At 33.9% G+C, this 15,370-nt stretch overlaps 1 protein-coding gene across 1 annotated transcript; it reads right to left on the bottom strand.

Annotated features, from left to right (window-relative positions):
* Positions 1-2,737: 2,737 nt before the first annotated feature.
* LOC145560837 (anthranilate N-benzoyltransferase protein 2-like) lies at positions 2,738-5,569 on the bottom strand. The gene is made up of 2 exons (XM_081621816.1): positions 4,900-5,569; positions 2,738-3,473 (listed from the first exon to the last, which is right to left on the bottom strand). Exons 1-2 carry the CDS (start codon positions 5,567-5,569, stop codon positions 2,797-2,799), a joined length of 1,347 nt encoding a protein of 448 aa, XP_081477942.1. The 3' UTR covers positions 2,738-2,796.
* Positions 5,570-15,370: the final 9,801 nt, after the last annotated feature.

Here is a 15,370-nt window from a genome sequence, read left to right as displayed (position 1 = left end):
AAGAGCATAGACCCAAAAATTTGGTGGAAGGGAGGCATGAAACAATATAGTGTGTTTGATATTGTTTAAAGTGCGGATCATGCGTTCGGCTTTACCATTTTGTGAGGATGTATGGGGACACGAAAATCAAAACACCATACCATTTTCAATACAAAACTTTTTAAAAGGGTCATTATCAAACTCACGACCATGGTCACTTTGAAAAGCTTTGATTGGTCGTTCAAATTGAGTTTTGACAAATGCACGAAAATCATGAAATTTTTGAAAGGCTTGAGATTTGTAAGAAAGTGGATAGCCCACACATAATGAGTAAAGTCGTCAAGAAGTACCAAATAGTATTTGTGACCCGTCGAGCTATGGATAGGTGAAGTCCATAGATCGGCATGAACAATATCAAAGCACAAGTAGTATTATTAAACCCAGGCCATATCTTAATCCCCTAAGGTATGGGGTTTGGAATTCAAAGGGATTTTAATTTTTGACCATTACTAATACTTCAAGTACCAAATAAAGAAGCTAAGGAAAAACTATATACCGTTGGTATTAAGAAAAATATACTAAATACGTGCAGATGTCTTGTTTTCCTACGGGTGCAACTGGAAAGTTGGGAATGGCAATTCCATACTTGCAGGACAATCAAATTGGGTCAATGGTACTATTCCTGAATTCAAACCAGGAATCCTCTTAGACACTGCAAAGGACTGGATGTAAATTTCTGTATTCATCTCAGACTCTATCCTGGGATGTTGATAAAGTACATCGGTGTTTTTAATCCCCGCATGCTTCTAAAATTCTTTCTAGGGTAGCGGACTTTCGTTTTTTGGCGCACATAGACTCGGGAAAATATTCGGTAAAGACGGGTTACGCAATGCTCATACAATAACAATCCCCTTAACCAGTTGATCCTTTCTGGAAAACTCCTTGGTCCCTTCACTTACAACCAAAATGGAAACTTTTCTTATAAGTGTCACTTCATAACGGTTAAGCGATAAACTCAGAGCTTCACCGCCAGGGGGTCCCAATTCAAGATGTGGAGACGATAGAGGTAGGGTGGCTATTACTCGCTTTGGCTGCCAGGTTGTGAAAGATGATTGGGGTATTTGCGGGTGTGGCTTTAGCTAAGGGTGATGCCTTGGCAGTGATCAACACCTTAAACGATTCTTCACATGGATGCATAGTCCCCATATATGGTTTTTTTTTTATGATGTTGTGCGCTTGTTAGCTAAGTCGTTTAATGTTTGTAGTTTCTCTCATGTAAAAGAAAATTAATGATTGTGCCCAAAGAATTTGCGTGGGATACTAATGGTTGTGTCCAAAGAATTTGTGTGAGTTCATTTCCTCAAGGTCTTTTAACCTTGGTTGGACTTGTTGATATTTCTTAATAAATATAGGAATCATGATCAATATATTGCTCTTTCCACCTATAAAAAAAAGGGAAAAAAAAACTAATACAAGTAATAGGCTTCAAGCTGTCAACTATTGAGTTTTTTTTTGTTTTTTTTTAATAATTTTATTATTATTTTTTATTGAATTGATCCCATAATATAATATCAATTATAGCGTGAAAAAATATTCACGGATTCTAATCTCATCCATCCCAGGTATGTATGCCTCAAAAATTGCCCTAATTAGTTCTACACAATTGTTCCTACTTTCAGCAGTTTAGTATTGAGAGTACATAATACATTAATACATACCTTTGCGATTTCCACAGTAATACATTACTAGTTAAATAAAATTTCTTGATTACAATAGTATTAGGTTTCAATAAGCTAAGCTTTAATTACTTGTTTGTTAAGACTATGGGTTTTAAATCTTGATGAATTTTAAAGCTCCACTGTATTCATCCAGCCTTAATTTCACAATTTAGGGGTTAAAATAATAACTTTTTGTAGAAAAAGGCAAGAGATGTCAAATGCATCACGTAACTAAGACATATTCCAAGAAAAAACCTATCTCAATAGAGTTTTGCAAAGCAAACAAAATTGTAAAAAATAACATACTGGTTATGATAAAAAAAAAAAAAATACTTGTAAGCATAACCCAAACAACTTGAAATGGAATACACAAATTTGATTGATGCTTCATTAAACAAGATTTAACACCGTTTAACTTTTTTTTTTTTTTTTTTTTTTTTTTTTTTTTTTTTTTTTTTGACAACCACAAACTAAAGAAAAACACTAAATAGAAAAGCTTAATAAATCTACTCTACATCTAGTAGCAATGTCATGTGCCTCAGCCACCTGATCCCTGCTAACTTTCCAGATTAGACAAGTTTGAAACAGTTGCCCTTCCTGCAATAAGTCTTGAATTGTCCATAGTAGACGCACTTCCCTTCTTCTCGGATGTTTGATCAGTTGAACTGTAGCAAGAGAATCAGTGAACAATACAATTCGTCGTTTTCCTTTCATTCGGGTCCACCTTAGAGCAGCCACACAAGCTAAAAGCTCGACATGTAGAGGGGAAACACACCGTTTAACTTGTGCATATATAAGAGAAATCATACAAGAGCCTTTCAAGAATAAAAATTTACTTACACACGTTTGTAAAGTGCACCCATCACATATATATTTTACTCATTTTATATTACTTGGTCACTTTAGAATCTTAAAATGAGCCCCCACACACACACACACACAAAAGTGTGAGGAATAGCTCAAGTCGTTAGAGCTTCTCTTTCAATTTTAGGAGATTCTGGCTGAGATCGATTCTCAACCCCACCTTTATGGCTCTCTAAAAATAAAAAAAAACCTTTGGATGAACCTACATCCATAAAAGGTGTTATTCCAAGAATGGTCAAAATTTGCTACTAATAATGTTGTAGAAGTACTCCTTAAAAGCCTCCATATGAGTAGAGAAAAGCTTGAGGGTGACTGAAAAACTACCATCCCTATTTGAGCTTGGTGTAATGTAAGATTTGCCTTCATACTTGATTGCATTAATACGTGTAAATGTGGGTCCACCCCATCCAAAGTCACCTTCATATAAAGGCAAACTAGCCCAAGAGTTTATTGCAAAATTAGGACATGTAGATGTTTGTGACCCTCGAGCAATATCCATTACATTAGGACGTGATTCCAAATAATCAATGGCTGATTTTATATATTCAATGTCATCAAATTTTTTAATTGCCTCGTGAATTTTACTCGCGGTGTAACTTAATGGTTTGCACTTGATATCTCCTGCCTTTTCTAAACAAGTTGCATATAAATGGATATTACCACAATAACCTTTTGGTAGTCCCATATCTTTCATTCTTGACCGTCCGTTTACTACGATGTAAAGTTTGACGTCTTGATCATTTGCTAATCCACGCGCCATGCATACACTGCGCCACACATGCCCTGCTTGAACCTCAAATGTACTTAGCTTGTAATTTGTTACTTCTTGATGAGATGTTACTTGTAATTTTAAGGTGTTAACTTGGTCTTTAGTTAGCTTCAAGGTACACTCGGTTGTTGCTACCACCTCACCTGATCATACAATGAATGTTATGGAAACAAAATTAAGAACGAAGTACACAAATTTTTTTTGAATATATATATATATATATATATATATATATATATATATATATATATATATATATATATATATATATATATAGACATGTACTTTATTTAAATCTATATGACACGTACCTTAAAATTGTGTTAAAAAAATCATTAAAATAAAACATATTAGTATCTTGTAGTTATGTGACATGCTCCATATCTATCTATGCTATATGTTAAAAGGCGATCCTAAAGAATTTTAGGTGTCACGTGGCACTCTTCTCAAGGCGTTCCGCCATTTCGGAAGAAGTTTAGGTGTCACATAATTACACTCTCCTCATTCAATGCGATTATTATTCCATGTCTAAAAACATGGTTCTTACAAGATTTGAACCCATGATTTCAAGTTTAAAACTCCAACGTGTTAGCCATAAAGCTATTACCATATTACATGTATTCAATAATTAAATATTAATGCAGATTTATGGAAATAATGTTGTAATTCGGGAATTCAGGACATGCCCGGGCCTAACACTAATTAGTATATTACATGTTCCTTATATTTTTTTTACAAATAAAAATGATTCAATTATATATTTTTTTCATGTAGTACTTATTTAAGTCTTTCATTACTTTTAATAATGGGCACAAATTTCGATGGAGAAAATTTAACTATTAATATATTTAATTAGTATCTTGCTAACGAACGCCCCCGGGGCGTTGGATAAGCATTTAGCATGACCAAATCACGGGTCGATCGGTGTAATTAATGTTAATTTTAATTCAATATTTCTATTTTTATATACTTTATCCAACGCCCCGGAACATTCATTAACTTTTGCCTTTTAATTATCACTAATTTTCCTTTTATGTGATGATTGATTAATCATCTTTCTTTTTCACTGTAGATTAATATATTTTAATTTTTTTGATTCCAATTTTATGGGAATAGGGGGTGTTGTAGTCGTTTTTAGTGAAATTTATGTCATGTACTTATTTAAGTGTTTCACTTTAAATGGGCACGTATGTCAATGTTGAATTTTAACTAATACGAGTAATATTTTTAATTATTGTTAGTTTTCCTTTTATGTGATGATTGATTAATCATTTTTCCTTTTTCATTGTAGATTAATATATTTTAATTCCAATTTTATGGGAATAGGGGTGTTGTATTCTTTGTTAGTGAAATGTTTCTCATGTACATGTATATGAGTGTAAAACTTTGACCGATAATATTATTAATTATCAATCGTTAAAAGTTATAACAATTAAATATTAATAACCTATTCGAACATTGAGAGAGTGACTAAAAGGGAAAGTGATATATCTAAATTGAAACTTTTATATGTAAAAAGTGATGTATCTAATAAAAAAAACGGAGCAAGTATAAGAAGTATACAATCACCTGATAAGCCCATTGGGATTAAAGGGGGTAAGGATGGCTCATACTCGAGGTGCCGAAACTTAACTTGAGGGGGGTTGCGAGGAGCAAGGTAAGTAGCCCTATCATGAACAGGATAGACACTAAGGTCCAAACCCCTAGCCAATCTAGCCCATGAGTTGAAGAAGTGAAAATGGGAAGCTCCATCGGCTACATGGTGATGTGGTTGAAAGCTAAGGCATAAACTACCGCATTTGAAGTAAGTGATTTGCAATAGTAGTAGAGGGAATGACGAGAGCCCTCCCGAGTAGTCGCATTTAGGAAAAACCAACTTCTTGAGTGGCGAATTCGGGTTTAAGTAATCCCCATACTCGGCAAGAGCTTTTGTTGATTCCGCCTCGATAAATAAGGCCCCCTTAGCATTGCAATCGATCTCGTACCTTTCGTTTTCATGGTTAAATTTTAACCTCCCTGCCATTGGGTAGAATGGCACTAGAGCTTTACTAAGAGCCTCCTTGAAAATGTTGGGATCAAAAGGTTTATTATTGTTGGGAGGATAGAATAAGAGAACATTAGTGTGTGAGTAAGGTGTGCGTATTATCATGTCGATCTTTGAGAGCCAAAGACTGCCTTTTGGAGTCTCTTTAGCAGGGCACACCATGGTTGATTTCTTCACTATAATGCTACTGCCCATTTTAATTTGTTCTAAAAAAGTTTTTTTTTTTGAAATATAAAGCTACAATTTGATATCGTCTTACTTTATCATGCACTAGTTTTACACTTTCACGAGTTTCACCATTTCACGTGCCAATAGTTGAATAACTTTTTTTTTTTTTTTTTTTTTGAAGCCAATGATTGAATAAGTTAGTGTCGCTGTGTCGGTCAGATATTTTTTGAAACAAGTGTTGGTTAGATTTCACTCATTTGAGCCAATTCAATTGGGTGTTAACGTCGCTTGCAAATTATTCTAATACATTATAAGTTTTTTGTAGGATAAAATTATTATTATTATTATAAAAATAATGACTTTTGTATTATAAATGATAACTTTATAAACTTTTATGGCTATTACTTCTTCCGTGCCCAAATGTTTTTCCCATTTAACAGTTTTGGTGCTCCTAAATGTTTTTCCCATTTCACTTTTTCCAACTTAAATTATGATTACGAGTAGATTCTTGGAAATTTTGTGTAAAACTACCCTAAAGATAGGGTTATTTGTGAACAACTACCCTTTTTTTTTTTATATATATTTAAAACTACCCACAAGTTTGAAAACGTTTGGGTAATACTACCCATTAACATTTTCCGTCCAATTAAGACGTTATTTCTTTCACTTTTGTCACCCAATTAACTCTCCCAATTTTTATAAAGGTTTTAATTTACCTTAATTAACCTAATTAGGGTTTTAACTAGAATTCATTTAGGGTTCATGAGTTTAGTATTATTTGGGGATTTTGATTTCTAAGGTTTAGGGGTTTAATTGAATTGGGAATTTTGCTTATTTTAGCATTAATTGACCATTGTAATTGAAAAAAGTGAAAAATTGGGTCAAAATAACGTTTTAATTGGACGAAAAACGTTAGTGGATAGTGTTACCCAAACTTTTCCAAACTTGTTGGTAGTTGTAAAGTAATAAAAAAAAATGGGTAGTTGTTCATAAATGACCCTATTTTTAGGGTAGTTCTACACAAAATTTCCTAGATTCTTTCCATTTTTTTTTTTTAAAAAATTTTTTTTTATTATTTTTTTTACTTTAGCCTTTTTTTGTGAAAATCATTGGGGTTTTATCTTTTCCAATATAGTATCATGACTTTACCTTTCAAACCTTATTTCTCATTATTTTTCAACAAAATTTTAAAATTTGTTGTTACAAAAATTTTAAAATGATCAATTGCAACATTTTTTTTTAAAAGTTGGTTATATGCAAACAATAAGATTTAAAAAGTGATTTTTTGCAAAATTTTCAATGTGAAAAAATATTTAAAGACTGAAAGAGTATTATTGAATGAAATCACTTCTCCTTACTCTGTTAATAAAAATTACTTTTAATATAACTTTGGAATTATGGTACATCTGTTTTCTAAAAAATAAAAAAATAAATTGTGAAGAAGAACTAACACCAACACTTTTAGCTAAAGGAAAGATAAGTTGGGGCCCAATATCACAACATAATCATTCCAATTTAATATAAAGCTACAATTTCTTGAAAGAAATATAAGGCTACAATTTGATAACGTCTTTATCATGCACTAGTTTTACACTTTCACGAGTTTCACCGTTTCACGTGCCAATAATTGAATAAGGTTTTTTTTTTTTAATTAATTTTTTTTTTTTGAAGCCAATAATTGAATAAGTCAGTGTCGTTGTGTCGGTTAGATATTTTTTGAAACACGTGTTGGTTAGATTTCACTCATTTGAGCCAATTCAATTGGGCGTTAAACGTGGCTCGCAAATTAATACTAACGCTCCCATTTTTATAAGGAATTTCCTTTTTTACCCCTAGTATATAATTACGGAGTTTCTACTCACGAGTTACACATTTCACTCTCATTTTATCTCTCTAGAAATTTAAAATCTGATTTTTTATTTATTTATTTTTTTTTTTTAAAAATCTGAAATTTAAATCTCAAAAGAAAAAAAAAACAACCACCTTACAACCACCACTTGAAGAACAAAATGGCTGATCCGGGGCGATTTAGGTTGACTTACGGTGGTCGTGGGTTAGGTGGCGGCAGTGTTGGAGGCGGCGGCGAACAGGTAAAAGTTTTTGAAAAAAGAAAAATCGAAATTGGGATTTCCACCCAAAAATTCCGGAAGACCCTTGGAGGATCCGAAAAAGGATCCGCCTGGAATTTCCGGATCCTCCTCGGTTTTTCCGAAATTTCTTGGCAGAAGTCAAGATCCACTTGAAATTTCCGGAAAAACCTTGGAGGATCCGGGAATTCCAAGCGGATCCTCTAAGGGTCTTCCAGAATTTTTGGGCGAAAGTCCCAATTTGCTGATTTTTTTTTTTCGTGAATAAATATAATTATTATTGTTGTTATTTTTATGATTATATTATTAGTATGTTATTGCTAACATGATTTTTGTGATTATTATTTTTGTTGTTGTTATTGTGATTATATTATTTTTATTATTTCTATTACTATAAGTAGTATGTTATTGTTAGCGTGATTTTTGTGATTATGATTTTTGTTGTAGTGATTATAATTGTTGTTGTTGTTATTGTGATTATTTTATTTTTATGATTATTATTATTATTATTATTATTATTATTATTATTATTATTATTATTATTATGATTATTATTATTATTATTATTATTATGATTATTTTTATGTAGACACCCATTTGTGTCTCCCCAAAACCAAACCCGGTGATGAGTACCTTTCACATCGAATCATAATCGAATGAAGTGAAAGTGTGGAAATTCTAGTGTTGCGGATAGTTTTAATTTCTTTTCTCGATCTTCTCTCTGTTTTTGAAAATCTATTTTAAGAAAACAGCCAATCCAGTTTGGTTGGTCCATGATATATGGGTTCCACTACAAGAAAAATCTCTTTTCGTAGCGATTATTTCATAGCGATTGTACATTCGCTACAATATGCAAGTATGTTTGTGAAATAATTAAGGATGTCGTATCATTTTTACAATCGTCATGGTTTTCCCATATAAAATCGATACGGAAACAGAAAAATATATATCCACACTATTTTTACACATTTATGTAATTTTGAGACATCGTATCATTTACATTCGCCACTAAATCCTAAAAATCGATAGGAAAAGCCTTTTCAACACAAGATATATAATATTGTTTGAAAAAGAATACATAAAATATGTCATAGCTTATTGGTGAAACATTTAATATAAGAGTTTGAGGTTGCATGTTCGAATCTTGTAAAGATCATACACATGGTTTTTTTTTTTTGAAGAAAATGAGTTAAACATTTATAGCGATTGTAATCGCTACAATAATTACCACGATTGGATGTAGTTTTTCGTATCGATTATTGAGGCCAACCCCAGCGATACTGAAAGCCACTACTAAAGGCTAAGGCAACGGGGGATATTGTATCGAATGACCATTTGTTGGGAAAGCTTTTTGTTGCAATTACAATCGATACTAAAGGTTAAAATAATCGCTACGAAAAGGTTATTTTCTTGATCCGTTAATAGTGTAGTTGGATAGGGTTTGAAAAGAGCTTTCCAACGATATATTATAAGCCCAATTCCGATGAATAATGAGGAAGTTATGGCCAAATTACTAAACTGGGCCTGATGTGAGCCTTATATGCGGTCCAATGATCTAGGGGAGGGCCTAATATGGATTTATCATTTCTAATGCAGTTAGGAATGGTTTTAGTCTTCTAGATTCTTCTAGAAGGTTCTTTTCATTCCTAATTCGATTAGCATTGATAAATTGAATTTTGTTGACTTTTTAGAGTTTTAATCAGAATAAAAGAATGTTTTTTTAGGAAAATACGATTTTATCCTCCTATACGGTTAATTTCTATCTGATTTTAGAAAACGCGTCAAAAATTTAATTAGCGCCAAACGCCAGCATTAGCGCCTGGCGCTAAGCTTGGTGCCTGGCGCTAGCATTAGCGTCTGGCGTTAAAGTCAGCGTCTGGCGCTAACTCCGTTTTTTTGCGTCAGAGCTCTGGTTCGATTTTCTATTTTTTGGCTGATTTTCTCTATAAATAGCCTCCTAAAAACTCCGTTTTCATTCATCTACAATCATCTACAAGACCCAATTCTTATCTACAATCATCAACTCATCAATTCTTATTCTCTCTAAGCTTAAAACTTATTCTTATTCTCTCTCTTTTCTAAACCTACCTTCTTTTTACAAAATTCCGCATTCACAAGACCTAGATACACCTAGCCAAGTTCGAAGTTGCCTTCGCTCTAGACGTGAAAAGTTTGATATTTCTGAGGGTTTGGTCCCAAATCTAGTCTAAACTTTCTTAATCTCTCTTTCAATTATTTAATTTAATTGTTTTAATTATTATTTTCCTTGAAGTTACTAACGTGTGTATTTTGTTATTAGAAAGAGGTACGAGGCATCCAGGTAAGTGCTTTAATTGTTTACATTGTTATATAATGATGTAGAAATCATGCTTAGATTGTTGTTATGATTCCTAATGTTATGTTAGGGCGTTTTGATCTTCCTAGTATCATGTCTAGGGTAACTTTAATATCAAGTATGATTAAAAGTATGATGCCTTTTATGTTTTTCCTAATATTTATGATTGTTAGTATCATGCATGTTAGGGTTAAAACATTGATTTTTATTGTTCAGTGACATGCTAGAGTTTGTTATTAATCTTGTTAGTATCATACCTAGGATCTTACTATTATTATGCTTTAACATGATTATGAATATTATTATTATTATGATTATTACGATGATTATAATTGTTTTAATTATTATTTATTTATTATTATTGTAGGCGTCGTTCGAAGTGCGCCTACGTTAAAAGCATGTTGTGAATATGCTTGACACTCATAGGAAGTGGGAATTGACATTACGATTAGGGACAATGATTAGGGACAAATAAAGTAGGGAGCCGCCAACAAGTTTTTTAAGGAACTTGTAAACCGTCCACGGATCATAAAAAGGCAACCACGATAAGGGACAACGATAGGCAACAACGATTGACCCGTGAAGGTTACACCCCATTCATAATCCATGAGATTACTAACTCCATATGGTTCGGAACCACGAAAGGAGGATCAGGGATGATGGTACGAAGTAAGTCATGGAGTCACATTCGCCCGTATTGGCCTCTACTCGATTCTTATAGTGAAAAGTGATTCATGTGATCTCAAAGGCATACAAACAAAATATTCAATTTGCTCCAAACTATTATTAAGCTAAATTGATTGAATATTAATGCAACATATAATTCTAAAATATTGTGATCACTTGATTAAACAACAAGATTAAAAGGAACCTAAACCGGTTTTCCAAATTATCTTATTAGGCGTGATTTTCAATTACATATTCCCTTTAACATGCAATATGGTGATCAAAATAAATAATAGAATCAATATCAACATAAAAACCAATTTAATCATAATTCCAACAACATAAAAATCGTTAGAAAAAGTAATAATAATAAAAAGAGAATGATCCTTACTTTGAATCTGTTTGTTTGCAACTACAAAATAATAAACGAGTTAGTAACTTCAAGGAAATAACAAAACAATAACTAAATTAAATTAAATAAAGTAAGGTTGATTTTGGGGCCAAACCCTCAAACGATTCTACCTTTCACGCCTTGGCTTAAGGACAGAACCTCGAGTAAAATATGGACTCCTTTGAGTGCTTGAAGAAGGAATTTTTGAAGTGAAAAGGGTAGGCTAGTGTTTACGTTAAGATCATAGAAAAGAGAAAAATAAGAATAATCCAATTTCCCCCCCGTACATCAGAAATGAGGGGGTATTTATAGGGAAATGTGCTGAGGGAGCACACGGAACCCTAAAATGATAAAAACCCTAAAAATGCATCCCGTGACACGGTCAGACTGTACCGTGACACGGTTAGACTGTACCGTCAGACGGTACAAGTTCCCGTGACACGGTCAGTTTTGGAGTGTCGCGGGAAATTTTTAGAAAACGGAACGGAAAACGCGTTAAGGGTTTACGCGGAAAGGACACGGAACTTCCCGTGTCACGGCAGACCTCCTGTGTCACGGGAAGTCCCACCGTCAGACGGGAAGAGTTCCCGTGACACGGTCAAGCTTGACCGTGACACGGTCAGTTCCAGTCCACTTTTCCGTCTAAATTCATTTTTAACCCTAATTTCTTTCGGCTTTTTAAGTGCCGATTGATAATTTCGGGCTTTTTTTCTGACTTTTATTATTCGGGCTAAAATAAGAAAATAATAAAAATAAATAAAATATTTGGGCCAAAAAATAATAATAAAATAATAAAATAAAAAGGTTTGGGCTTAAAATTAATTAACAAATTAAAACTATGCTTTTACCAAACACCAAGACTGATCCATAGACCTTTCAAAAACAAGAATTTAATAAGATACGATTTTTTAAGCACTCTCGGGATTAAATACTAAACCCGACCAATAGTGGCGGTGAAAGGTTATTTATCATCGGGTTTGGTTTTGGGGAGACATTTTTAGGTGTCTACAAAAGCCCCCACTTTGACTGAGTTTGTAGAAACGTCAGTTTCGAAAACGTTAGTCAAAGTAGTCGATAGGGACGGAGAATGATTTAAGACGTTCTGCGATCCTAAATCATTATGTATACGCCGATACCTGCAAAAAATGTTAATTCCACAGATAAAAGAGTATAGGGATAGAACACTTATCTGACACCAGTGTGTCGGTGACAAACGAGTTTGGTATTTTCCTATGCTTGAAGGAATCTACCGAGTGACATTGGTTGAAACGCTTTCCATGCTTGAGGAAAGCCGACTGAAGAGTTTGGTACCTTTCTAAGCCTGAAGAAAGCTACTGGATAATACTTTCCATGCCCGAGGAAAGTCGACGAACGAATTTGGTGTCATTCTATGCTTGAAGAATTCCACCGATAATGCCTTCCATACTTGAGGAAAGCCGACAAAGGGATTTTATGGTTTTCCATACTTGAAGAAAAATCCACGGATGATGCTTTCCATACTTAAGGAAAGTCGACTTGGCGGTTTTCTATACTTGAAGAAAAATCCACCGATAATGCTTTCCAAACCTGAGGAAAGCCGACTTGGCGGTTTTCTATACTTGAAGAAAAATCCACCTATAACGCTTTCCAAGCCTGAGGAAAGCCGACGATTGCTGAATTGATAAGTGTATGGTGGTTCAATTATCCCTGAACGGGGGTCGCAGATGATTCACAATTTTAAGCCGATTATCCGACTATATTAAATGCTTAAAATGCCGAAAAATAGGCTGACGCTTGCCAGGGGTAAAATGGTAATTTTAGTCCCCCTTAAATATCAGTTGGGATTTTCTGCGTAACTGTAGCGAAAAATAATCGCCCAAAAAACTCGGAAAGTCAGTCAAACTGGTCAAAAAGCTAAGAATATTCCCTGACCAGGCTCAGATTTGCCGCGCCACGTAAGCAGGTCGCCGTGACACGGTCAAGGCTTCCCGTCAGACGAGACAAGGATCCCGTGTCATGGGACACCTATTTTTTCTTTTTTTTTTCTTTTTTTCCTTTTTTGTTGTTTGAATCAGTCAACAACGGCTCTTTTTTTGTCCTTTTCTGCCTTTAAATCCGCGTGCACCATTCCACTATTTCACATTTTTCTTGCTTTCACACTTGCTTTCACCATTTTAACTTCTCTCTTCCCAAAAGCTGTCGCGCCACGCCTGGGGTGAACCGCCGGCCGTTCAAAACTCGCCGTGACACGGTAACGGAGACCGTGACACGGTTAGTCTTTTTTTTTTCCTTCTCCTTTTCTTTTTGCTTTGCTGCGGTTGTTTGGCTACTGCGCTGCTGCTGTTTCGTTGCTGCTTCTGTTTCTGTTCCTGTACTGCCGCCCAGTTCACCGGAGCTCCGTCAGCCTTGAAGGTTTGCCGTGACACGGTTGCTTTTGACCGTGACACGGATAGTCTTGTCCGTGTCGCGGCAGCTGCGCTGGTGACCGGAACACAATTTCGTTTTGGAGTTCGAATTCCATCAATTTCGTTGTAATTTTTGACCTTTTGCAAACATTCATGTAAGTCCCTTTGATTTTTGCTTTGAATTTGCTTCACATTAACAATTTCATGACAAACCCCAAAAAAAACAATTTGGGGGTTTTTGATTTTTAAGCTTTATGTTGGAATTCTTGTCATGATTTTATTTGTATATGTGTACATGTGTGTTCGTGAGAAATTTGAGACAAAAATTGCATGATTTGATGGAGAATTGAACAAATCACCATTTTTGGGTGCTACTTTGTGAAATAATGTTCATGGTGAATTTTTGTGAAATGATGTGTTGATTCATATTTTGCATATGTACTATATTGTCATGGAGAACATAGTATCATGCGGCTAGGAGAACTGTAGTATTAGTTTGTCGTGGAGAAACTAAATACCATAATTTTGCCAATTTTTAGCCTTGAGGTAAAAATTTAGCATATAATTCAATAACCAACTAAATAACTCAGGAAATGACGCTAAGTTTTTAGATTATTATTTTTCAATTTTAAAATATTTAGGAAATGATGCTAAACATTTATAATTCAATAAACAACTAAATAACTTAGGAAATGATGCTAAGTATTTAGATTTTTTATTATAAATATGCAACTTGAATTGTATGTTTAGGAAATGATGCTAAACATTTAGATTTTGACAATAGCATGCCTAGACGACGAGACTGCGACCTTTCCACCCGCGGCCGGCGTCGGGCTTTTCGGGAGGACACTCCCACGGTCCCTGAGGACATGGACGACGACGTCTTGGAGTCCGAGCCTCGGACATCTACGAGTAGGAATAGGTGGGTTCCACCTTCATGGACCCCGGACCAGCTGGTTTTCTATTGTGAAAACCACGTCTCTCACCACACACTCTCTCGCATAGTCGATGGCACACTTCGCCAACACGGTTCCTGAGCCGGTGATTTGATCCCTCGGCTTCACCAGGTTATTACGAGGGATCCTGCTACGCGCGCTTTATGGGAGTCGTCCGGTTTGGTCGATTTTTACTCGGCAGTTATGGCCATATATTCATATTTTTAATGCATGTTCATATTTTGTAAAAACTTATGATGTGTACCTTTCATAATCATTTTCTCCAATTTTCTTATGTTCATAATTAAAGGTCGTAAATTCAATTCATATGAATTATATGTTCAAAAACCTAATCAAATCGATCATAATACATTTCAAAATCACCACCTAATATAATCGAAATTCACACATAGATCAAATTGGTAGAAATTGAACAAAATACAATTACAATTGAATATAACCTTTCAAAAAAAAAAAAAACTTAAATGAACATGTCCAAAAATAAAAATGTAAATAACAAAGTTGCTGCTCATTTCCAACTTCTTTCATCATTAATTTGGATACTTCGGCTTGTACTCTCTGAAAAAATAAAAATAACAAAGTGTTCATGACCTGCACAATAGATGTTCATAAAGTGGAATACTAGTGTTCACAATGATTATATATAGTGAAATAACAATGTTCATTGTCTGGTGAATTGAATGTTCATTGCTCACTTCCGGAGAATGAATGTTCATAGTATAGAAATGGAATGTTCACATTGAATATATATATGTGTTCAAAATGTAAATCATAAACGAATAAAATGTTAAATGTATAAAATGTTCATATAATGAAATCAAAAACAAATTTAGTTAAAAAAAAAACATAACAGATTAAGCAATTCAAGATTTCGTAACTTATTGAAGAAATCAATAGCAATTGTAAATTGAAATAGTGCAATTCATCAAAATGTAGATAGTTTTTCAACAAATTCATGAAATTCATAATTATAAAATCACAAAATGAATCTAAAAAATGCAGAACAACA

This window comes from Chenopodium album, chromosome 1 (assembly GCF_948465745.1).
Source record: "Chenopodium album chromosome 1, dcCheAlbu1.1, whole genome shotgun sequence".
Taxonomy (NCBI): Eukaryota; Viridiplantae; Streptophyta; class Magnoliopsida; order Caryophyllales; family Amaranthaceae; genus Chenopodium; species Chenopodium album.
Note: the sequence above shows the minus strand (reverse complement) of the source record. Positions and strands in the feature narration are given on the sequence as shown.

Coding starts and splice junctions, on each gene's coding strand:
- LOC145560837 (XM_081621816.1), bottom strand. CDS start 5,569: ATGGGCAGTAGCATTATAGTGAAGAAATCAACCATGGTGTGCCCTGCT. Junction 3,474..4,899: donor AATCCCAATGGGCTTATCAG/GTGATTGTATAC, acceptor TTGTATGATCAG/GTGAGGTGGTAGCAACAACC.